Source organism: Odocoileus virginianus, chromosome 7, assembly GCF_023699985.2.
Source record: "Odocoileus virginianus isolate 20LAN1187 ecotype Illinois chromosome 7, Ovbor_1.2, whole genome shotgun sequence".
Taxonomy (NCBI): Eukaryota; Metazoa; Chordata; class Mammalia; order Artiodactyla; family Cervidae; genus Odocoileus; species Odocoileus virginianus.
In genome coordinates this window covers 48,151,814-48,176,555 of record NC_069680.1, presented here as the reverse complement: position 1 = coordinate 48,176,555, position 24,742 = coordinate 48,151,814, and the positions used below count along the sequence as shown (strand labels likewise).

Below are 24,742 nucleotides of genomic sequence, written 5' to 3'. Positions count from 1 at the left end.
AAACTACAATGGACTGGAATGGGTGAATTTAACACAGATGACCGTTAAAAAAAAAAAAAAAGAATCCCTTAGAACAAATGGAGCAGCCCTCATAGTCAACAAAAGATATGAAATGCAGTACTTGGATGCAATCTCAAAAATGACAGAATGATCTCTATTCATTTCCAAGGCAAACCATTCAATATCTCAGTAATCCAAGTCTATGCCCCAACTAGTAATGCTGAAGAAGCTAAAGTTGAACAGTTCTAAGAAGACCTACAAGACCTTCTAGAACTAACACCCAAAAAAGGTGTTCTTTTCATTAGAGGGGACTAGAAAGCAAAAGTAGGAAGTCAAGAGATCCCCGGAGTAAAGGCAAAAATTGGTCCTGGAGTACAAAACAAAGCAGGTCAAAGGCCAACAGAGTTTTGCCAAGAGAACGCACTGGTCACAGCAAACACCCTCTTACAACAACACAAGAGAAGACTCTACACAAGGACATCATCAGATGGTCAATACTCAAATCAGATTGATCATATTTATTTCAGCCAAAGATGGAGAAGCTCTATACAGTCAGCAAAAATAAGACTGGGAGCTGACTGTGGCTCAGATCATGAACTCCTTATTGTCAAATTCAGACTTAAATTAAGCAGGGAAAACCATTAGACCATTGAGGTATGATCTACATCAAATTCCTTATGATTATACAGTGGAAGTGACAAATAGATTCAAGGGATTAGATCTGATAGACAGAGTGCCTGAAAAACTATGGACGGAGGTTCGTGACGCTGTACAGGAGGCACTGATCAAGACCCTCCCCAAGAAAAAAAAACGCAAAAAGGCAAAATGGTTGTCTGAGGAGACCTTACAAATAGCTGAGAAAAGAAGAGAAGTGAAAGGCAATAGAGAAAAAGAAAGATACACCCATCTGAATGCAGAGTTTCAAAGAATAGCAACAAGAGATAAGAAAGCCTTCCTCAACCAGATCTGAAAGAGACACATGCACCCCAATGTTCATCGCAGCACTGTTTATAATAGCCAGGTCATGGAAGCAACCTAGATGCCCATCAGCAGACGAATGGATGAGGAAGCTGTGGTACATATACACCATGGAATATTACTCAGCCATTAAAAAGAACTCATTTGAATCAGTTCTAATGAGATGGATGAAACTGGAGCCCATTATACAGAGCGAAGTAAGCCAGAAAGATAAAGATCATTACAGTATACTAACACATATATACGGAATTTAGAAAGATGGTAATGATAACCCTATATGCAAAACAGAAAAAGAGACTCAGATGTATAGAACAGACTTGTGGACTCTGGGAGAAGGCGAGGGTGAGATGTTTCAAGAGAACAGCATCGAAACATGTATATTATCTAGGGTGAAACAGATCACCAGCCCAGGTTGGGTGCATGAGACAAGTGCTCGGGCCTGGTGCACTGGGAAGACCCAGAGGGATCGGGTGGAGAGGGAGGTGGGAGGGGGGACCGGGATGGGGAATACATGTAAATCCATGGCTAATTCATTTCAATGTATGACAAAAACTACTGCAATGATGTAAAGTAATTAGCCTCCAACTAATAAAAATAAATGGAAAAAAAAAGACCAATACAGTATACTAATGCATATATATGGAATTTAAAAAGATGGTAATGATAACCCTATATGCAAGACAGAAAAAGAGACACAGATGTACAAAACAGACTTTTAGACTCTGTGGGAGAAGGCGAGGGTGGGATGTTCTGAGAGAACAGCATTGAAACAAGTATACTATCAAGGGTGAAACAGATCACCAGCCCAGGTTGGATGCATGAGACAAGTGCTCAGGGCTGGTGCACTGGGAAGACTCCAGAGGGATGGGATGGAAAGGGGGACGGGAGGGGGGATCAGGATGGGTAACACATGTAAATCCATGGCTGATTCATGTCAATGTATGGCAAAAACCACTACAGTATTGTAAAGTAATTAGCCTCCAACTAATAAAAATAAATGGGAAAAAAAAGCCTTCCTCAGTGATCAGTGCAAAGAAATAGAGGAAAACAATAGAATGGAAAAGACTAGAGATCTCGTCAAGAAAATTAGAGATATCAAGGGAATACTTCATGCAAAGATGGGCACAATAAAGGGCAGAAATGCTATGGACCTAACAGAAGCAGAAGATATTAAGAAGGGGTAGCAACAATACACAGAAGAACTATACAAAAAAGATCTTCATGACCCAGATAACCATGGTGGTGTGATCACTCACCTAAAGCCAGACATCCTGGAATGCGAAGCCAAGTGGGCCTTAGGAAGCATCACTATGAACAAAGCTAGTGGAGGTGATGAAATTCCAGTTGAGCTATTTCAAATCCTGAAAGATGATGCTGTGAAAGTGCTGCACTCAATATGCCAACAAATTTGGAAAACTCAGCAGTGGCCACAGAACTGGAAAAGGGCAGTTTTCATTCCAATCCCAAAGAAAGGCAATGCCAAAGAATGCTCAACTACTGCACAACTGCACTCATCTCACATGCTAGCAAAGAAATGCTCCAAATTCTCCAAGCCAGGCTTCAACAGTATGTGAACCGTGAACTTCCAGATGTTCAAGCTGGACTTAGAAACCACAGAGGAAGCAGAAATCAAACTGCCAACATCCGTTGGATCATCAAAAAAGCAAGAGAGTTCCAGAAAAACATCTACGTCTGTTTTATTGACTATTCCAAAGCTTTTGATTGTGTGGATCACAACAAACTGTTGAAAATTCTTAATGTTATGGGAATATCAGACAACTTGACCTGCCTCTTGAGAAATCTGTATGCAGGTCAGGAAGCAACAGTTAGAACTGGACATGGAACAACATACTGGTTCCAAGTCAGGAAAGGAGTACATCAAGACTGTATACTGTCACCCTGCTTATTTAACTTATATGCAGAGTACATCATGAGAAATGCTGGGATGGATGAAACACAAGCTGGAATCAAGATTTCCAGGAGAAATACCAATAACCTCAGATATGCAGATGACACCCTTAGGGCAGAAAGTGAAGAAGAACTAAAGAGCCTCTTGATGAAAGTGAAAGAGGAGAGTGAGCAAGTTGGCTTAAAGCTCAACACTCAGAAAACTAAGATCATGGCATCTGGTCCCATCACTTCATGGCACATAGATGGGGAAACAATGGAAACAGTGACAGACTTTTATTTTATTGGGCTCCAAAATCACTCCAGATGGTGACTGCAGCCATGAAATTAAAAGATGAAATTAAAAGAAAAGTTATGACCAACCTAGACAGCATATTAAAAAGCAGAGACATTACTTTGCCAACAAAGGTCCATCTAGTCAAAGCTATGGTTTTTCCAGTAGTCATGTGTGGATGTGAGAGTTGGACTATAAAGAAAACTGAGCACTGAAAAATTGATGTTTTTGAACTGTGGGGTTGGAGAAGACTCTTGAGAGTCCCTTGGACTGCAAGGAGATCAAACCAGTCCATACTAAAAGAAATCAGTCCTGAATATTCATTGGAAGGACTAATGCTGAAGCTGAAACGCCAATACTGAGACCACCTGATGCAAAGAACTGACTCACTGGAAAAGACCCTGATGCTGGGAAAGATTGAAGGCGGGAGGAGAAGGGGATGACAGAGGATGAGATGGTTGGATGGCATCACCAACTCAATGGGCATGAATTTGAGTAAGCTCCCGGAATTGGTGATGGATAGGGAAGCCTGGTGTGCTGCAGTCCATGGGGTCACAAAGAGTTGGACACGACTGAGTGACAGAACTGAACTTTTCTTAAATATACAGTACAGAAGTGTTAACTGTGTGCACAGTGTCATGCATCAGATCTCTAGAAGTTCCTCATCTTTGAAAATGGATGCCATAACCACTAAGGACTCTCTGCTCCCCTCCCCTCAGCCTCAGACACCACCACTATACTCTGTGTTTCTAAGACTGATTATCTTTGATGCTTCTTATAAGTGGAATCACACAATATTTGTCTTTGTGACTGGCTTACTTCACTTTTCATTTAGTATAATGTCCTCAAGCTTCATCCATGTTGTAACATGTGATAAGATTTCCTTCCTTTTAAATGTGAGTTATGTCCTATTGTATGTACATACCATCTTTTCTTTATCCATTCATCTGCTGATGAACATTTGCTTCTAACTCTTGGCTATTGTGAATAATCCTGTAATGAACATGGGTATAAAGCTATCTCTGGGATGTTGTCTTCAACTCTTTTGTATATATACCCAGAAGCAGGACTGCTGGATCATATGATAAGTTTATACCAAGGTTTTGATTTAGCTTGTGCTAAATCATTTTTGAAATTCGTAGCTTTAAAGTTATTTTATTATAAAAACCTAGTACTTGAAGAATAAGAACTTAAAAGTCATCATACATTTACTTCATTTTTTAGTTTGACCTCCTAGTAAATCTTTAGCTTCATTGATTGTGGCCTGTATGTAAGAAGACTTACACCTAATATTAATGCTGCTTCCCATTTTGTCATTTGGGGTTCAAACCCACCTCTGTAATTGGTATCACTGAAGGCAGATTTCAGTAGACTTTGAAAAACTTGTTTTACTTGAGGCTCCTTATGCTTCATGGCTTGCAAAGAGTAATGGCCTGCAAATCCTGCAGCAGCAATGGTCAGTCCACCTGCTACCACTGTACTGGCCATGGCACCTGCCTGGCTCCCCTGCCTCCACCAGGAGCTCAGTTCATCCCAGCCCAGCAAGACTGTGTCTCTATCACAAAGTGATGCAGCCACCACCTCCTTGCCAACCTTTTATCATTTCTTTCCTTCTTCTGACTTTGAGTTTTCTTCGCTCTTCTTTTTCAAAGTCTTTCAGGTAATAATAGGTTAGGGTGCTTATGTGACTGTTCTTGTTCCTTGAGGAAGTCTGGAATCGCTATGAACTTCCCTCTTAGAACTGCTTTTGCTGCATCCCATAGATTTTGTAAGGTTGAGTTTTCACTTTCATTTGTCTCAGGGTATTTTCTGCTTCTTCTTTGATTTCATTGTTGACCCATTGGGTTTTTTAGTAGCATGTTGTTTAGTCTCCATGTATTTGTTCTTTCCCCATTTTTCTTGCTATGTCTGATTTCCAGTTTTATACCATTGTGGTCAGAAAAGCTGTTTGAAATAATTTCTATCCTCCTAGGTCTTTAATTCATTTTGAGTTAATTTTTACATACGGTGAAAAGTAAGGGTCCATGTTAATCCTTTTCAATGTGGGTATACAGTTTTCTTATCATCACTTGTTGAAGAGACTATCCTTTCCCATTGTATAGCCTTAGCACCTTTGTCAATGAGAAGGCTTCTTTCTGGGCTCTCTATTGTCTATATTTCTGTCTTTATGCTAGTACAACTATGGGCATTTTTAAGATTTTTTTTGCAGTGGTCAGTCTTCCTTGCTGCACGTGGGCTTCCTCTAGTTGTGGTGAGTGGGGCTACTCTTTGTTGCAGTGCACAGACTTCTCATTGTGGTGGCTTCTCTCCTGTTGCAGAGCATAGGCTCTAGGCATGGAGGGTCAGCAGTTGTAGCTCTCAGTCTCTAGAGTGTGGATTCAGTAGTTGTGGCTCACGGGCTCAGTTGCTCCACTGGATGTGGGATCTTCCCAAATCAGGGATCAAATCCGTGCCCCCTGCATTATAAGGCAGATTGTTAACCACTGGACCACCAAGGAAACCCTCAACTTTGTTCTGACCACTGTAACTTTGTAATATGTTTGAAGTCAGGAAGTGTGAGGCTTCCAACTCTGTACTTCTTTCTCAAGACTGGTTTCACTATTTGGGATCCTTCGAGATTCTGTATGAATTTTTAATTTTTTTCTATGTCTTCAAATATATCATTGAGATTTTGATAGAGTTTGCAATATAAATAGTGACATGTTTTTATTCCTTTCTCATTTTCTTTTGTGCATCTATTATAGGAATTTCCTTTACCAGATAACTTATTTCATATGTTTTAGCGATTATGAACTCCCTTGGGTTTTATTTGTCCAGGAAGGTCTTTATTTCCCTTTAACTTCTGAAGGGTAGTTTTGCTGAATATAGCATTTTTAGCTGACAAGTTTTTTTCCTTCTTTCTCTGAATAGATCATTCCATTCCCTTCTGACCTATAATATTTCTGCTAAGAAATCTACTTATAATCTTGCACGAGTTCCCTTGTGACATAACAAGTTACTTTTCTCTCGTTTCTCTCAAGATTCTCACTCTTTGATTTCTGATTATTTGATCATTTTGTATGGACATTTTTGGGTTCATCCCAGTTGGACTTTTTTAAGCTTCTTGAATTTGGATGTTCATTTCCTTCCTTAGATTTGGGAAGTTTCCTGCCATTATTTCTTCAAAGAAGCTGTCTGCTTATCTCTCTCTCCTCTTAGAGTATATATCGGTCCATAAATCCCTAAGGCTTTTTTCACTTTTCTTCTTCTTTTTTCATTTCATTCCTCTGAATTAATAATTTCAAATGAACTGTCTTAAAGTCACTGATTCTTTCTTCTGCCTGACCAACTCTGATGTTGATCCCCTCTAGTGAATTTTTCAATTTAGTTATTGTATCCTTTGGCTCCAGAATTTGTTTGGTTCTTTTTTATAGTTTCTCTTTGTTGATATTCTCACTTTGTTCATACATTGTTCTGCTTATTTTATTTACTGTGTTCTCTTGTGGTACACTGAGGTTCTTTAAAATTATTATTTTGAATTCTTTGTTGGGTAATTCATAGATCTTTATTTCCTCAGGGTGGGCTAAAGGTTTATTTCATCCACTTGATTGGTTCATGTTTTGCTTTTTTGTGTGCCGTGTTATTTGCCTTGTTATCTTTCTTATGATTTTTCACTTAAAAAAACAGCCACCTCTCCCAGTCTTTATAGATTGGCCTCACGGAGGAAGAGTTCCATCAATCATCCCAGCAAGAGATTCTGGAGGCCTTTCAAACCTTTCAGAAGGTTTGCCTCTTCTCTGGGCATGCTGGGAGAAAGGAAGGCTGCAGATTTCTTTTTCATGAGTCTCTTGCTCCCTCTAATGTCTCTCTGCAGTACTGCAGGTTCTCAGACACTGCCGTCTTCAGGCAACAAAACCATGCCAGAGCCCTCATCAGTACTCCAAGTCAGGCAAAATAAAAACCAATCCCTCCAGTAGTTCCCCTAAAAGCTGGAAAGTCAAAGGTATGTTCCACTATTCTCTTTCCATTCCAAGGGAGAAGCAGCAAATTGGGCTTTTTCTCCCAATTGCTAGCTTTGCTAGCTTAGCAAAGGGGCTAGTGTAGATGAAATGAAACCACTTTGCTAACCCATTTCACTGCTGCTATTCTTGTCTTTGAGCTTGTCGAGGCATTCTCATAATGACTTTTGAGTTGTATACTGTTATTAAGTCAGTGTTTCTGTCAGAGAGTGAGTTCTGGAGCTTCTTACTCCACCATCTTTCTGGCCACAGAAAGTTTTATTTCTACAATCTCACATTACAGCAAACTCAACAGAAACACACACAACAGAAGTCATCAAGAATTTACAGTAACAACTTTGATTTAGAACAAAGAATATGTAACATTTTAAACATCCACTTCTCTCCCTTTTTTTCTTTTTGCATTTAAAGTTTATGAATATATCATACTCATACCATCTCACCCACCACTTTATCTCTGATTCCAGTCAGGCTACAGTAAATGGCTCTGTTCACGTGTAAACTGACTTTGTACCGGATAGCACCTCATCTCAAAGAGTAAACAGACTTCTCACTTCCTGCTCTGGGAGTTTGTCAGATGTCTTCAGAGGCTGGTAGGTGTCTTCAGAGGCTGGTAGGCTGGTAGGTGTATGTAACTCAGAAGTAAAGAGGTAAACCACATGAGGCAACCGTGTGTGTGTGTGTGTGTGTGTGTGTGTGTACATGCACGCGCTCAGTTGCTCAACTGTGTCCAACTCTTTGCAACACTATGGACTGTAACCTGACAGGCTTTCTGTCTATGGGAGTTTCCAGGCAAGAATACTTGAGTGAGTTGCCATTTCCTACTCCAGGGGATCTCTCTGACCCAGGGATAAAACCAGCACCTCCTGCATTCGCAGGCAGATTCTTTACCACTGAGCGACCTGGGAATCCTCAATCCTCTTCAAACAGGGACAGAAGTTGATAAACAAATGATTCTTTCACAGTCACTTAGATGTATGATTCAGGGATGCAGACTCTGGAACTCACCAGAAACAGCAATTACCCTCAGAGGTAACCAAGTCAATTTTGCATCATTGTATTGGCTTTGCCTTCTTCCCCATGTGACTCCCTTTATTCCCTCACTTCCTCTGTTTGAGAGCACTTCCCAAATAAACTAGTTATAACAAGCCTTTATCTCATGGGATAGAGGTAGGCAACCCCAGACTAAGATGCACATTAAGTAAATACAGCCTTATTCTATGGGACGTCCTTTTCTTTCCTATTAACAAGTTTAGGTAGATTTTCTTTTCTACTAGATTGTATTCTTTTTAAAGGTAAAAGGCCTCATTCACTGTGCAGTCCCCAGTGCATGATGTCATGAGTTTAACAAATACAATAATTTCCCAACAGGTTTTTCAAATAGCCTTGCTATTCCTGAATGATTTATTATGAAAGGCAATTTTCACAAGCTTGAAAAGCTGATCATTTATGCAGAACTTCCTTCATATTTAAATCCATTTTTCTATTTTTTTGTTCAATCCTACTTGCTTAGACTTGGTCAAATAAACTTTCCGTAGATAACGCATCCCAGATACCCATTCCTGCTGATAATTTGGGGAGCTGTACTGCGCAGCTTGTGAGATCTTAGTTCCCCGACCGGGGACTGAACCTGGCAGTGAAAACACCAACTCCTAACCACCAGATCTCCAGGGAACTCCCTGCAAATGTATTTTTGAAGCAATCTTTCTGTTGAGGTGACAATATGACTGCCAGCAATGTTTTACTAAATTATAGAGCCCTGTAAGAAAATTAAAACTCTGTATCTTGGATTTCTATTTCCCATATAAAAATTTTTTTCAGAAAAACATTCCCCCTGGACTGAAACATTTCTTTACATGGCTGCTCCTCCAATACTGAAGCTAAACATACATTTTCCTGACTTTTTAAAAGTAAATCAGTATAATCAAGCAATTTAAAAAAAAATAAAAGCCTGCCACAATATGACTTTGAATGGTACTTCATAAGTTCAGAATATGATAAAAGAATCAACTCAAAACATAAATAATACAAGCTCCATTGGTATTCTGTACAAGATAAGAAATACTGTGTGTGTTCTCAATAATCAATACACAATTAAATCAATTCTGAAAATACTTAAAATGTGGGCATACAGATGTCTTTTTAATTCAGATTTTCCTCTAATGAACATTTGGGCTTCCCTGGTGGCTCAGATGGTAAAGAATCCACCTACAATGTAGGAGGCTTGGATTTGATCCCTGGGTCAGGAAGATCCCCTGGAGAAGGGAATGGCTACCCATTCCACTCTTGCCTGGAGAATCCCATGGACAGAGGAGCCTCGTGGGCTTCAGTCCATGTAGTCACAAACAGTCGGACATGACTGAACGACTAACACTTTCACTTTTTTCTAATGAACATTATTATGTTTCCCAGCTACATTTCTCTAGTGGTTTGTATGAGAGATATAAACCCTGGCACATGAAACTTGGTAACTGGCCACATTGGCAAAGGAGGAAGGAAAATGTGACAAGAAGATGCTACTTGGGGAAGCATACAATCTCCTTTGTTCATCTAACACAGTATGTCAATACCAACAAGTCTCAGTTATGTACACTGTCCTTCCTACTCAATTACTGCAGAAACCCTTACATTACCTAACACTGAGCCCACAGAATACAGGGCACTATAAACCTGACTGCCAAGATGTCAGAAAGCAGAGCTTGTGGTCAGCTGTCTTGGGAATACTTGCTCCTCCAAAGATACTGCAACTATTTTCATTTCACCATCTTCCCCATTTGCTGTGAATGCTCATGTGTGCGATTCAGATCAAAGCAAACTCCTACCAAAACTACTTATAGATGTAGAGCTGAGTTAGCCTCTAACACCACACGCCATTAATAATGGGTTTATATTGCAAACTGTGCAAAAGACCGAGAATCCTGTTGGATGGAAAGGATTTTAGGGGGCATCTAATTCAAACCCTAAGAGGTTAAGTGACTTGTACAAGGTGACAGTGTCAGGGGAAAGACAGGTCATGAACTCAAGTTGCTCAAGTCATCCACTCTACTGGGAGAAGTGGTTTATCTTGCTCCTACCCAAAATACCTTAATGAATAGCCTCATGTAATGAACAAACTAACATAAAAAACCATCTCTTACTTAGATGCTTTTAAATCATATTTAAACAAGTATCTGGAAATGTACTTACTATTCTAAGAATAAGATAATCTGTAACCAAATACATTGAAAAATTATATTCACTTTGACAAATTTCAATTTGTAAAACTAATGTAGTTCAGACATAGACACAAACCTCGCTTGAATGAAATTTCGCATATCCTCATCAAAACGCCACATTCATATATTATCACTAGTAATATAACATTCTACTAGACTCGAAGGTGCAAAAAGACTACCTTGCATGTGGAGAATTACTCGGCCTTACTTACTTAAATAAGGCAAAACTATTTGGTGTCTTTTTTTAAGGTTTTATTTATCTATTTATTTTTGGCCACACCACAGGGCATGTGGGATCTTAGTTCCCTGACCAGGGATTGAACCCACACTCCCTGCAGTGGAAGTGCAGAGTCTTAACCTCTGGACCACTAGGGATGTCCCTATTTGGTGTTTCTTAAGGTCAAGCACATGCTTTAGCTTTAAAGTTCCATCCTATGAGGTCAATGCAGGTCCACCAGCATTGACAGTCTTTAATGGGCCAGTCTTTAATCCAGATCCATCATGAGTCATTTACTCTGTAAACACACACAAGTATTTTCACAGCACTGAGCTAGATGCTACAGAAGAACAGGAGGTGAGTCTGAAGCACACAGACTAGGTACAGGGCAGCAACAGCGAGCCAACTTTACAGACATTTTCATACAATCGTCACAGTAAGAGGTGCTATTATCCTGTTTCACAAGGGAAGGAACAGAGAAAACCTAACCAAAGGGTAGCTAGTGCTTTGGAACCTCTGCACTCTCACCAAGAATCCTAACCCATCTCTGTGCCTACCACCACATTCCCCTGCATTTCAGGAGGGAACTGAGGAAGCACTGAAATCTGTTCTGGAGTAGAGTTGATCATCCTAGACCCAGATTTGATATGTCTCCACACTGTACAAGAGCTTTGACTCTACAACAAGGAAAACTAGTGTCTAGATCCACTCAGAATTCCAAAAATTCACAGGAATTACAGCCTTTTTGTCTGTAAAATGAAGATCCAAACAGCATCTACATCTCATGTGTTGTTGCATGAGAGGCTGAAATAACTGCAGAGGCATAAAGCACCAGAACACTGCACATAGCAAGTGCCCAATTAAAGCTGGCAGCCGCTTTCAAAATTACCACCATTCTTTAGTAACCATATTCCTCAAAACTGTTTCCTCGGATATAGTTCCAAAGGAGAAAAAAGCTATGTAATTCACATTCACTATAAGGTTGTCTATAGCTACAAAAAAATTTCTTTGATCAGATGTACCATTATCCAACCATAAAATTTTAATTCTGAAAAGTGCTTAGAAATACAAAAACATTTAATATAGTAGATTAATGATGAATACAAAAATCAATGCTACAACTACATAAACTCCATGCAAGTAGTCAAGGATGTATCTCAAGGACTACACTTCTTTTTTCTTTTTTTTTTGGCTGAGCAGAGAAGCTTCTAAGATCTCAGTTCCCTGACAAGGGATCAAACCCACATCCTCGGCAATGAAAGTGTGGAGTCCTAAACACTGGACAGCCAGGGAATTCCCAAGGATTACATTTCAAGGCAGAAAAATGAAAACAGCTATAGGATAGTAAAATGACACATGATTATTTTTCTTTTTAAAAGTTTCCCTTATATTGATTTTTAAATTTCTGTAATAAAAAAAAATGTGTGCTCTTAAGCTAATTCATAATATACTAAATAGGTATCTATGACATCTAACTTAATAGGAGTCTGTAAGAAAATCAAACCTGAGCCTGCTATGCAATAATAAAAACAGTACATTCCCTCCACAGAAATATATAGTTTGTGCTCTTCCCCCAAGTTCCCTACAGCAAGCCACTGTAAACATGTGCCAGTTGAGAATTATGCTCCTAGACTAAAATGCTTCAAGGTAGTTTAATGGTTTAAAGCTTCAAGGTGGAGAATGTTTTACTGATAGGTGGCGCCAGTGGTAAAGAACCCACCTGCCAATGCAGGGGACAGAAGAGATGCCGGTTCGATCCCTGGGTTGGGAAGATCCCCTGGAGAAGGGCATAGCAACCAATTCCAGTACTCTTGCCTGGAGAATCCCATGCACAGAGGAGCCTGGCAGGCTACAGTCCTTGGGGTCACAAAGAGTCAGACAAGACTGAAGTGACTTAGCGTGCACACACACTAGGTTCAAGGGTGCTGTGCTATACTCTAGGGTAAAGAGAATCAAAGAAAGAAAAGAATTCAAGTCTTCTTTGGTTTTAATTTATGTGATTCCAAGACATGCTAATGATGTATGAGAAACAACATTCAAAGTTTTCGATGAAAGAAACAAACAGAACTCTAACTCTAAATTGGTCATTCAGTTATTTTCTAATCTCTCACTACCATTAACTGAAGCCAGGTTGTGGGATCACAGGTACAAGGAGCAGACAGCCTACAAATCCATTGTCTCTTCCGCCTGATCCATGAATCTTTCCAGAAAATATTTTTGCAAATCTATAAAAAGCCTTAAAAATGTCTATTCCCTTTGTGCTAAACTTTTCACTATAAAGAATTTTTCCTACGGGAACAATTAAGGATGAAAAAAATGTTTTTCAGGCAAAAAGGGCTTGGGGCAGCAGTGTTAACACTCATTACCTGCTAATTCCTGAGTATCACACTACATATGACACTGGTACATGCTTGATATACAGTGTTTTTCTTATAACCTAGAAACTATATTTATTCCAGTTTAGCGATGAGAAGACTGAGGCTCAGAGAAGTTATTAACTTGCCTCAGGCCACACAACCAATGGGCTTCCCTGGTGTCTCAGAGGTAAAGGATCTGCCTGCCAATGCAAGAGACAAGGGTTCAATCCCTAGGTCGGGAAGATCCCCTGGAGGGGGGCATGGCAACCCACTCCAGTATTCTTGTCTGAGAAATTCCATGGACAGAGGAGCCTGGTGGGCTACAGCCTGTGGAGTAGCAAAAGAGTCAGCGGCGACTTAACGATTAAACAATACCACCACAACCATTAAATGATAGAGCCAGGACCTGAATCTGGGACAATTTGAATAGAAACATTAAGTTCCTCTCAATGAATGACCACCTAAAAATGTTATAAAATGTCATAAAGTGGAAGTTAGTTGCTCTGTTGTGTCCAATTCTTTGTGAACCCATGGACTGTAGTCCAACAGGCTCCTCTGTCTGTGGGATTCTCCAGGCAAGAATACTGAAGTGGGTTGCCATTCCCTTCACCAGGGGATCTTCCCAACCCAGGGATCAAACTCAGGTCTCCTGAATTGCAGGCGGATTCTTTACTGTCTGAGCGGAAAAAAAAAATAAGTCATCACGTTTAAGCAAATCATATGTCAAGGTTAATTATTATAGAGCTATTTAAAATCCCGTTCTTCAAGAATCTTTAATGAGATGGAAAATACCCATGATACCGAAGTGTTTATCACTCAGTCGTATTCAACTCTTTGAGACCCCATCGACTACAACCTGTCAGCCCCTCTGTCCATGGGATTCTCTAGGCAAGAATACTGGAGTGGGTTTCCATTTCCTTGAAAGAAGGGAGTTATGATCCCAGTTTAGAATTTTAGGGATACAAATCACACAGGGGTAAGAACCGTATCTATCTTGGTTTTGGCTGCCCCCCGACCAAAGCCCTATACTGACATGTAGCAGGAACTCAATATCTGTTGCTAAAATAAATTATGTGTGAGCATAGTTTTCAGAGACCAGGAAAAAAATACCCAAAATATTATCAGTGGTTACTGCTGGATTCTAGATTTAGGGATGCCTTTTGGTTTTTCTTTTTTACATCTGTTTGTATTTTCAAATATTCTATAAATTTGTATTACTTTCAAAATCTGAAAAAAAAACACAATGGCTAATTTTCAAGTCTTATGTTTAAGCATCTTCCTATATAAGAGATGTAGTTAAGCTCCAGATCAACTCAGTATGCAGACTAATACATGATTTATCATATTCATAGTTACAGAAAAACTACTTCAGAGCTAGAAAGTGATCATTATCTTTGTATATGCCAGTATCATAAATGGGAACAGGATTTAATATGTTACAAATATAAATGGTTTCATCAGCTACAGTTATTAGTAGCTTATTAGGTAGTAAATGGATTTATAAAAGCATAACATCCACAAAATGTGTCTATTAATGGTTTGTGCACTTTGGATATTAAATGCTGGTGCCACAAGGATTAAAAATCAAATGTGATGGCTTCTGCAGCAGAATGAGGGTTTCTTGCCAAGGTCATCCCCACACACTGCAAATCTACTATGGAGTAGTACTGAAACAGTGCCTCATCTCACGTGGTTTATTAAGCATTTTACCTAAAGGAATATTTATGGTCACTATTAACCCATGCATTTTTAAAAAATACTTATTTATTTGGCTGCACCTGGTCTTAGTTGCAGTATGTGGGATCTTTAGTTGTCACATGTGGGATCTAGCTCTCCAACCAGCATTGAACCTAGACCCCCTGCATTGAGAACTTGGAGTCTTAAACCACCAGGGAAGCCCCCCAACCCCCCACCCCGCTGCCATGCATTTTTAAAGGTCTAGATTTTTTTTTTCACATTTTTCAAAAGCATTTATTAAGAAACAGGGCAGGGGAGTTATAAAGTACACAATCAAAGGAATGAAAGAGTTTACAACATAGCTTCTTCAGGCCAGTGGCAACTAAGAAATATTTGCTGGGTCGACACCAAGGGTACAGAGGACCCAATTCCATTTTCAGTCCCATTTCTTTTGGCTGCTAACCCAACCAGCTCAAAACACCCTCCAAAGAGAAGTCAGATTGCCTTCCAAAACTTCCCCAAACTACTTCCCAGTTGCCTTTACGGCCCTTCTCTGCCTGGCCCGATTCCTTCCCTAGGCTTCGGGTGAGGTCAGCCAGACCCTGCTGAGCCTTCTCTACTCTTCCAGTCGCTCTGTGGTCCCTTCATCTATTTCTGTTCCCATCCAGATTCATTTAATTAAACTACATTCATGAACCAGTTGGGCTGGCTTGATCTGCTGCCTTTGGTCAAGTTACCTGTTTTTCTAAGCCTACATCTGAACTTGCTCTTTCTCCTGTTGGGAACAACTTCTTGAGCAGTGCCTCTGGTAGCTCCCTGCCCCAGTCAGTCCAGGGCTACTGTCTCCCCCAGACAGAACTCTGCACCCCTGTCCAACCCCCCACTTAACTTCCAGGTGGCTCTAGTTCTCAGCTAACCCGTCTAGGTGGTGCTTTAGTCGCTAAGCTGTGTCTTGACTCTTGAGGCCTCCTGGACTATAGCCCACCAGGCTCCTCTGTCCATGGGATTCTCCGGGCAAGAATACTGGAGTGGGTTGCTGTTGCCTTCTCCAAGGTCTACATTTTTAAATAAACAGTATAAACTAAGGATAAGCCAACTGGTATTTTTATTAGCTCATCATTCTGGACAATTTCAAACAGCAAAACAATGGCACAAATCTGATAATTCTATTATCAAACTGCCTCCAAAATGACTTCATTTTCTAAACAAATTCTGGCTTCATTGGCCAGATGCTATTGCAGTGACCACTCTAAGAAAACCCTAAAGTGAAAAAGTATGAACTACACTGAACCAGTCTATTTTATTTATTTTTTTGAACCAGTCTATTTTAAAAGCAACTTGAGACGTGTGGTGAGCCAGAAGGATGAGGGAGAAGAGAAGGTATCTTAGAGTAATAAAAGGTAAAATGGGAAGGATGAACTGGGAGTTTGGGATTAGTACATGCACACTATCCACATATGGAAAGGATAACAACAAGGCCCTACTGTACAGCAGAGGGGACTATTTTCAATATCCTGAGATTAAACCATAATGGAGAAGAATATAAAAAAGAATGTATGTGTAGAACTGAGTCACTTTACTGTGCAGCAGAAATCAATACAACACTGTAAATCAACTATACTTCAACTTAAAAATACATTAAAAATAATGTTTTTAAAATAAGATTATTAAGATATATTAAAAATAATAAGATGTTTCTTAAAAGGTAAAATGGATGTATTATGCTGTATAATTTTAAATGGAAAAAAAAAAAAAAACCACTTGACAGGCAGAAAAGAGTGAAGGAGAAAATGGCAGTTACAGTACTTATTGGCCCTAAGCCCTTTTTTTAAAAGGCGTAAAAACACAAGAACCACTTGCCATGATCAAAGGTGTTTTCTCTTTGGATTTTAGGTTTATTCCTGAACTAAGCCAAGAAGAAATTCCACCAACATAAACACTGCCAAATAATCTAGATTTCCAGGAGTTATCAATGCAGGTCAAAGTCTCTGACACGGGTAAGCTTTTACATCAGGCACAACCTGGTGTCTCTGTCACAATGACTTCAGCTTTGCCCCTTGTAGGGAAACTATGGGTTGGATCACTGGATCCATTCTGATTCCCTTCTTCCTTGCCACCTCCTACGAGAAGCTGGAAATGAAGTCACTTTCTTTCCCAGAATCTCTTGTAGCAAAGAGTGGCCAAAGAAATACAGATGGAAGTTCCAGGAGAGAGAATTCTTTGTCACATAAAAAGGCAAAATGTTGAATAAAAAACCATTTTTGTTCTCTGCCCTTTTCCCTGCAGACACCACAGACTCATCTCAAGGTACAGTCCTGGCCAGACTGCACCAATGAGGCCACAGCCGTCGGTTGGGATGGCCAAGATCGGGGGGAGAGTCATTTAGCTCCCTGAAGCCCTTGAGTAGCTATTAGGGCCTCGACCTCTCGGCCCCAGATATTTTTGTTTCAACGGGAAAATAACCCCCTGGCTTGTTTAAGCCACTCTATGTTGGGTTTTCTGTTAGTCACAGCCAGATACATTCCTGCCTGTTAAAATCATCGATAGGACAAACTCTTTGTATGTTTTAACTTATCAATGATCAACTTAACCAAAGTCCCTGAAGTCTGCACAGAGGTAAGACTGATGGAGAGCACTGACTCCCTGCCTCTGTCACAGCATCCTCCCAGGACCCTACAAAGGTCGAAATTAGGACCCCAACCCAGGTCAGCCCCACAGCAGTTCCCGAGCTCTTTACTGCTGCACTCTACAACCTCTGATGTATTTTCCTTTAGCTTATAAAACAGTCTGAACCTTCAGTTCTGCCCTCTAACTCTACTACTTATCCTAATAAACTACTCTGACTGGAAGACTTTCACTGTGGGCGGGGGCAATTCATCAGCAGTTGTTTTTTGTTTGCTTTTTAAAAAGAGAGAAAGACTTCCTTGGTGGTCCAGCGGTTAAGACTTTGCTTTCCAATGCAGGGGTCCCATGTTCCATCCCTGGCCAGGGAGCTAGGATCCCACCTGCCTCCAGGCCAAAACACCAAAACATAAAAAAACAGAAACAACACTGTAACAAATTCAATAAAAACTTTTTTAAATGATCCACATCAAAAAAAAAAAAAAAATCTTAAAAAAAAAAAAGTCCTGGCAAGCATTTGCTTTCTAGTGTTTTGAAATCCCTCTCCATCACTGGCACAGGGCTGTTGTGACCAAACACTGTGTGCCTAGCCCTGTGCTCAGCATTTCACCCGCATCACCTCCTTCTGAGCTCACAACATCCCCGGAAGACAGGACTACCATGGTCCCCATTGTATAGATGAGCAAATAGAACATGTTATCCCAGGCCCCCAGCATTTTCTTCAAAGACGCCAATGAATGACATGTTCAGAGTAACATCAAACAACAAGGGAGAGTAACTGATTCTGAGGCTCGTCTTTAGGAAAAACAATAGAAGAGACTGGCTTCACACCATTTAAGGAATGAAAAATTCTCAAGGCAAGAACCATCACAGCTAAAGACAGTGCAAAGACCTATCATCCAGCACAAAATCTAAAATTCCACACTCATATCCAAAACAGCTTTACTCATCATGTACTCAACCACCTTCAGTTCAGTTCAGTTGCTAAGTTGTGTCTGACTCTTTGCAACCCCATGAATTTCAGCATGCCAGGCCTCCCTGTCCATCACCAACTCCCGGAGTTTACTCAAACTCATGTCCATCGAGTCGGTGATGCCATTCAGCCATCAACCACCTTCACAAGGGGCTAATATGCCGGGTACACTGTGAGCTACCAGAAAGGCCAGTCATAATATTTAGGTAGCTGTGAATGCCCATTTATCATTTTAATAAATGAACCATTTATTTAATTCATTTAATTCATTTTCCAGTATACTAGATTTTCATTTTCAATAGAAAAATGTGCACTTTATGAACTACAGTTTATAATGAATACAGTTATTAGTGATTTATCCAGTACTTCCTATGTGGTCAGGGCTGTGATGTTTTATATACATCTTTTATTCTCTGAATAGTCACAACCACCACAGGATGTAGGTATGCTCCTACATCAGAATCCTACATCACCCTCTTTCAGAAATGGGCTGCAGGTAATGAATTTTCTCAAGCTCCCTATTTAAAGGTAAGACCAGGACTCAAATCCAGATCTGGCCAAGAGTCCTTTGCCTTCAGCCAGTAAGCTTCATAAAGTTATTGCATCTGTTCTTAATGTTTACTAGCTTTAATCAAGCCCTAGCTAGAAAACTCTATCCAGCTTAGCTTTTCTTTGTTTTCATTTTCAGCACTCCTCCATTTTCATATATTTTGGCTTCATCTCTCTCACAAAGCATCTAAAAAATTATTATCCATTTACCAAATCATAAGACAATCTTCACTAAAGTTTGCCAGATTAAAGAGATATGTAATTACATAACTGCTGCTCTTACTTTTAATCAACCATGCGATCAGCTGTTTTAGTAACTAGTTCTGTTCCTCAAGCAAACTGCAGTCAATGATTCCTGTTGTGCCCATCACTGTCAACATGTAAAGACACGTTTTGCTTCGTTTTTAATTTTTTTTGGCTGTGCCACATGGCATGTAGGATCTTAGCTCCCCAACTAGGGATCAAACCCACGCCCCCTGCATTGATTGGAAGCACGCAGAGTCTTAACGACTGGACCACCAGGGAAGTCCCCAAAACATGGCTTTTTAAGTCCTTAACAGCAATATCCTAAAAGCCCACAAGACATCAACCTCAATTTATAAAAACAGGTCACTGCCTCATTCACCGCCAATACTTCTTTCTACGATAATATATGAGGAATTCTGAACTTTGAAAATGCCTGTGAGTCTAAACTTCACGTAGGAGCTTTCAATTGTATGGCATGTGTATACATTTTTCAATGTAAAAGTAAAAACATAATCATAAGATGTAAAACAATCCCAAAAAAAAAAAAAAGGAAAAGTCTAAAGTTAACAAATTCCATATTTGTCTCTCGATGTTGGCCAGCACCAGGGCTATATTTCTGATTCTTCTTACCCACTGATTTCCTACATTCTCCCAGACCTTCCTCTAGACCCCTCTCCTCCCTTTTTGTAAACCATAACTCACATTTAATTGACTCGATCAATACTACTTCCCCACATGAAGTCTAAATTCTGAATATCAGTATTAAGTAAATCAAGAACAATTTTTCTTCATTATTATAATGTTTTCCATGGTATCTATGCCAAGGCCGACCATCCTCATCAAAACCTTAAACTTGAATTTCCATTTACAAAACTGTTGAGTAATAAAATCAGTAATCTTCATTTAGATTCAAGCAAAAATATCAGATACTGTGCATGGCTGTTCCAAAGTAATTATCAGCCAAAAAACAAAAGCAAAAAATAAAAGACTAGTGATTTTTTTCCTACATTTTTAGCCCTAGTGGATTCTATGTGTTATCAATTCTTTGGGGAGTCAATGATCATCCAAGAATGGCATTCATTTCTTTAACCACTACCCTATTGCCCGAATTTTAAGTTCACTGAATTTTTGGTCCATTGCGTAGAAGAATTTCTCTACTAATAAAAATACAACCCATTAAACATTAACTTACCCCCAGGACAGTCTCTCTGGAAACAAATTCCAAGCATTATAATCACCAATTTGCACTATGTAGACTTAAAGGCAGAGAATCTTATTTATCCTGATTTAAACTGGGAAACTGTACACATTTTAAGGAAACTGTGTGAAGAAAAATGGCAAATCGAAATTCACAATAATCAGAAACCCAACCAGGAAAATAAAGACCTTTCTTAATTGGCACTTTTCAAAAATAAAAGCTTCCCACTCCAGGACATCTAACAATATTAAAATATTTGTTGACTTTCCAAACTCCTACCTCATTCTCTATTTTACTTGTGCAATTATAAAAATGCAAACTTTTTTCCCTAGATATTCAAATATAAACTGTCAGAAATTGTGCCAGGCACTAAAAATAGATTGAATCCATGCTGTAGTATTTATTATTATTAATAATGAAATAATAAAAGCAGCTGATATATATATATATTAGGGCTTCCCTGGTAGCTCAGACAGTAAAGCAATGCCTGCAATGCGGGAGACCTGGGTTCAATCCCCAGGTCGGGAAGATCCCTGGAGAAGGAAATGGCAACCCACTCCAGTACTCTTGCCTAGAAAATTCCATGGATGGAGGAGCCTGGTAGGCTACAGTCCATGGGATTGCAAAGAGTCAGACACAGCTAAGCAACTTCAGTGGCACTGATATATATTAAGCTGTCACCGTTTACAAAATGGTATGGCAAGTTTTTGTTCATTAGGCATTATCTCCTTTAATTCTCACAAAACTCCAAGAGAAAGGCATAATACTAGCATCAGTCCCATTTTACAGACGGGCAAATTGAGACAGGGAGGTGTCCACAAACTGTCCCAAGATTCCACAGTGATTTGAACCTAACTCTTGAGTGATTCCAGTTGCCCACACTTGCTTTAACCACCTAGTATGAAGTGATGAGACACATGACTATGTTTGGTTCAGAAAACTAGTCTTACTCCTTATTCCATGGTGCTTCTCTAGAGACTGTTATACAGGATGAAGCAAATCAGAAAGAGAAAAACAAACATCATCTATTAATGCATATACATGGAATCTAGAAAAATGGCACCGATGAGCCTATATGCAGGGCAGGGACAGAGACGCAGACATAGAGAACAGACTTGTGGACACAGTGGGGGAAGGAGAGGGCAAGACAAATACAGAGAGCAGCACTGAAACATATACCTTACCATAGGTAAAAACAGGTAGCTAGTGGGGAGTTGCTGTGTAACACAGGGACCTCAACCCAGTGCTCGGTAACAACCGAGAAGGGTGGGATAGGCTGCGGGGTGGGAAGGAGGTTCAGAGAGAGAGGGGACACATGTATATTCATGGCTGATTCGCATCGTCGTGTGGCAGAAACCAACACAACACTGTAAAGCAATTATCCTCCAATTAAAAATTTTCGAAAAAAAGAAAACCTGGTGGCTCTAACAAAATTTGACTCTGGGAAGCATGCATGACAAAATGCCTTCGTACACAGTGCACTGAGTTCTATCGTCAAATGTGTTCCAATTTACTTTCCTAGAAGGTGTAATTCACTTACCAGTGACTGTGAAAAGTTAAAGCGCTACATTAAATTATTAAAGACTTCTTTGGAGTTGAAGTGTGACTATTTCATTAATGCGTAGGTTGCTGAAGAAATGCTAACTCTTAAGACACTTTATCAGAACAAAGCAATTTTAAACTGTCTCATGTCAGAATATCATATCTACAATGGGAAGAGCCTTCAAATTTTTAAACATGCCTCACCCACCTATCATTTTATTCTAAATGGAAATTAATTCAAAAAAGAAATCCACTTCTAAAGCTCAGGTTATGCAAGAGAGCTTCCTAGATGCTTACATCACTTGCCTGTGTGTATGAGCATGGGCAAGACAGGTAAAGAAGACATAGTATTATTAGAAGAGCCATCTGTCTTCACAACCCTCCAGATGTACAAAACAAACAAGAAACTTGCTGAAAGGAGAGCTATGTGTGTTAACAGTTCAACCTAAACAATCTTACACCAGTATTTTTTCTGAATAAATTTAATATTTTGCTTTAAAATAGGAACTAGGCAAAAAGAACCATGGAATAAATGAAGTAACTAAAACAAGTTATTGAAATGCAACTGGGGTTTTAATTTCCAAATCTACTTTGCAATATTCCTATGTGAAAAGTTTATCTCAGAAGTAACTCTCCTAGGACGTTACATAATTTACAAGCGGAAAAAAGAGGGAGAAAGACAGAGACGGGACAAGCACAGGGGATGTTTATCAATAAAAATAAGCAACAAGAGAGACAAGTTTCCAGCTCATCCAAAAAAACGCCTGCCAAATACTCCTGCTATTTGTTTCCACCAAGTTATTGTTTTGGAAAACATCTTGTTCTGTCTTAAAATAACCTACTTAATTGTTCTAAAAAACCACTACATTTCCATGGAGGGCTAAAGAGCTCCCACATTTCGATGCACTAACTGATAAAGTCGAAATAAGTTATGCAACAAGCCAAAAGAGATCCAGAAAGCTCCTATCCTCCCCAACGTAAGGACACCAGCTACTGAATGAATCCACCACTGCACCCTCAGTGAAAGAAATGCCTGGTCCCTCTATGGTATGTGAAGAACAATCATTCAAACTACCTTATTTCTCTGCTGCTCCCGCTAAGTCGCTTCCGTCGTGTCCGACTCTGTGCGACCCCACAGACCGCAGTCCACCAGGCTCCTCTGTCCCTGGGATTCTCCAGGTAAGAACACTGGAGTGGGTTGCCATTGCCTTCTCCAATGTAGGCATGCATGCTAACTCGCTTCAGTCGCGTCCGACTCTGTGCGACCCTATGGACAGCAGCCCACTAGGCTCCTCTATCCACGGGATTCTCCAGGCAAGAATACTAGAGTGGGTTGCCATTTCCTTCTCCAACCTTATTTCTCTAGATGATGGAAATGAGCCACACTGGCGATTACAAGTAAGCTAGTAATTAACATTTTTAGAGAAGATCAAAATGACCTTGGACATTTTAGTATTCACTCTAAGAATCCCAATCCTCCCATTAAGAATCAGAATTTGATCCCAGTCCTACATGGTTAAAGCTGTTACGACTGGGAAAGTCCCAGAGAAACGAGGGAGTTTAAAAAAAAAAAAAAAAATCCCAAGTTGTGAAAGGCAAAGTCTGACATCCATAATACGGAAAGATTTTTATGAACCAAGTGTAACTCAAGATGTGTTTTATAAGCGTGTCAGGCGATGAACACACACTGTCCTCCAACCCAGCAGACTGCCCTGACACCATCCCCACGCTTTGGCCGCTCACCCCCATCCTGGCCCCTCTCACTCCCGGGCGGAGGGTGGGAGGCGGGAACTCCTGTCTTAAGCCTTGACATCTGCGGAGCGTTTCCCAATAGAGAGACAAGGCCCCTCAGCTGGAGGAAGTGGATACTGACAAGACAAGGGAGAGAAACAAGAGACAGAGCTAGAATTCAAGAGTGCCAAAGAATAAGGAGAGTGTCACGCATACTCTGTGCCGTCCGACTGGGTCCGGATGGCACAACCCAGGTGTCCAGACTAAAGCTGGCACCTCCAAAGTCCAAGAATGCAACTTGGGCGCGCGAGTACAAACACGGCCTTCGGCTTTTCTGAAGCCGGTTAAGTTAGCACAGGGTTCCCGGTGTCTGGAGACCTGGGAGGCGTGGTAGGGTGGGGACTCCCGCGAGGTCTCCGCTACCTGGGTGTCCTTCGGCTCCGCGGGGGAAGGGACGAGGAACTAAGTCGACTTTGGGCCGGGCGCTGGGACGCGGGACGAGGATGTTCGGAAAGGTGTCGGGGGCTCAGCCGGGGAGTCCGAGAACGCAGGAAGGATGCCTACCTTGTAACATGGCCTCAAGTTTCTTCCTGTCCACGCGGAAGCGCTCCTCGCTCCACTCGGGGCTGTGCAGGGGCGCCCCGGCGACCAGGTCGTCCTCCGAGCCGGGCATGGGCGAGTCCGTGCTGCGCTCGCTATTGGAACCTGGGTCCGACTGAGCCGCCAGGTAGCCGGGCTCGCCCTGGGCGGCCATGGTGGGCGCGCGGCGCTCTGGCTCCGGCTGCCGCCGCTGTTCTGCCTGAGCCGCCGCCACCTCCGCTCGCCCGCCGGGCTTCACTGGCTCCCCGCGCCGCGGCGCTAGCTCGTGGCCCCGCGGCCGCCGACGCCTACGCCAACGCTGCCGCCACGGAATCCCATGCGCATCCCAGTCCCCGGCGCCGCCTACGCCGCCCGCCGCCCCGGGTCCGGGCCCCGGTCCTCGGCTAGTGACTGCACCGCCCCCTGCCAGCAACGCCCGCGCGGAATGAGCGCGCCGCGCCGCCCGCGCCTCCATCCGCAGGGCCCCGGCGCCCCCTCCCCGCCCGCCGCCCCTGCAGCCGCGCGCTCATTGGCCGGGCCGGCCCACGGGGAGCCGCGGCGGGCGGGCGGGCAGCCCCTGGCTCGCGCACACACTCGCGCGCACACACTCACCACGTACGCACTACCACTTTCCTGCGGTTACACGTCTGAATTTTGTCCCACACACATACTTTCACA

The 24,742-nt window shown here is 41.2% G+C and overlaps 1 protein-coding gene across 3 annotated transcripts in view; it reads right to left on the bottom strand.

Moving 5' to 3' along the window:
- Positions 1-24,487, bottom strand: part of BICC1 (BicC family RNA binding protein 1) — a 359,182-nt gene extending 334,695 nt beyond the window's left edge. Inside the window, exon 1 of one of the 3 annotated variants that reach the window (XM_070470682.1) lies at positions 24,050-24,487. In XM_070470682.1, coding sequence (XP_070326783.1) covers positions 24,050-24,239 — 190 coding nt within the window. In that variant the 5' untranslated portion in view covers positions 24,240-24,487. The remainder of the gene's footprint in view (positions 1-24,049) is intronic. The other 2 variants (XM_070470681.1, XM_070470680.1) reach the window with 2 other exon arrangements.
- Between the last annotated feature and the right edge of the window lie 255 nt (positions 24,488-24,742).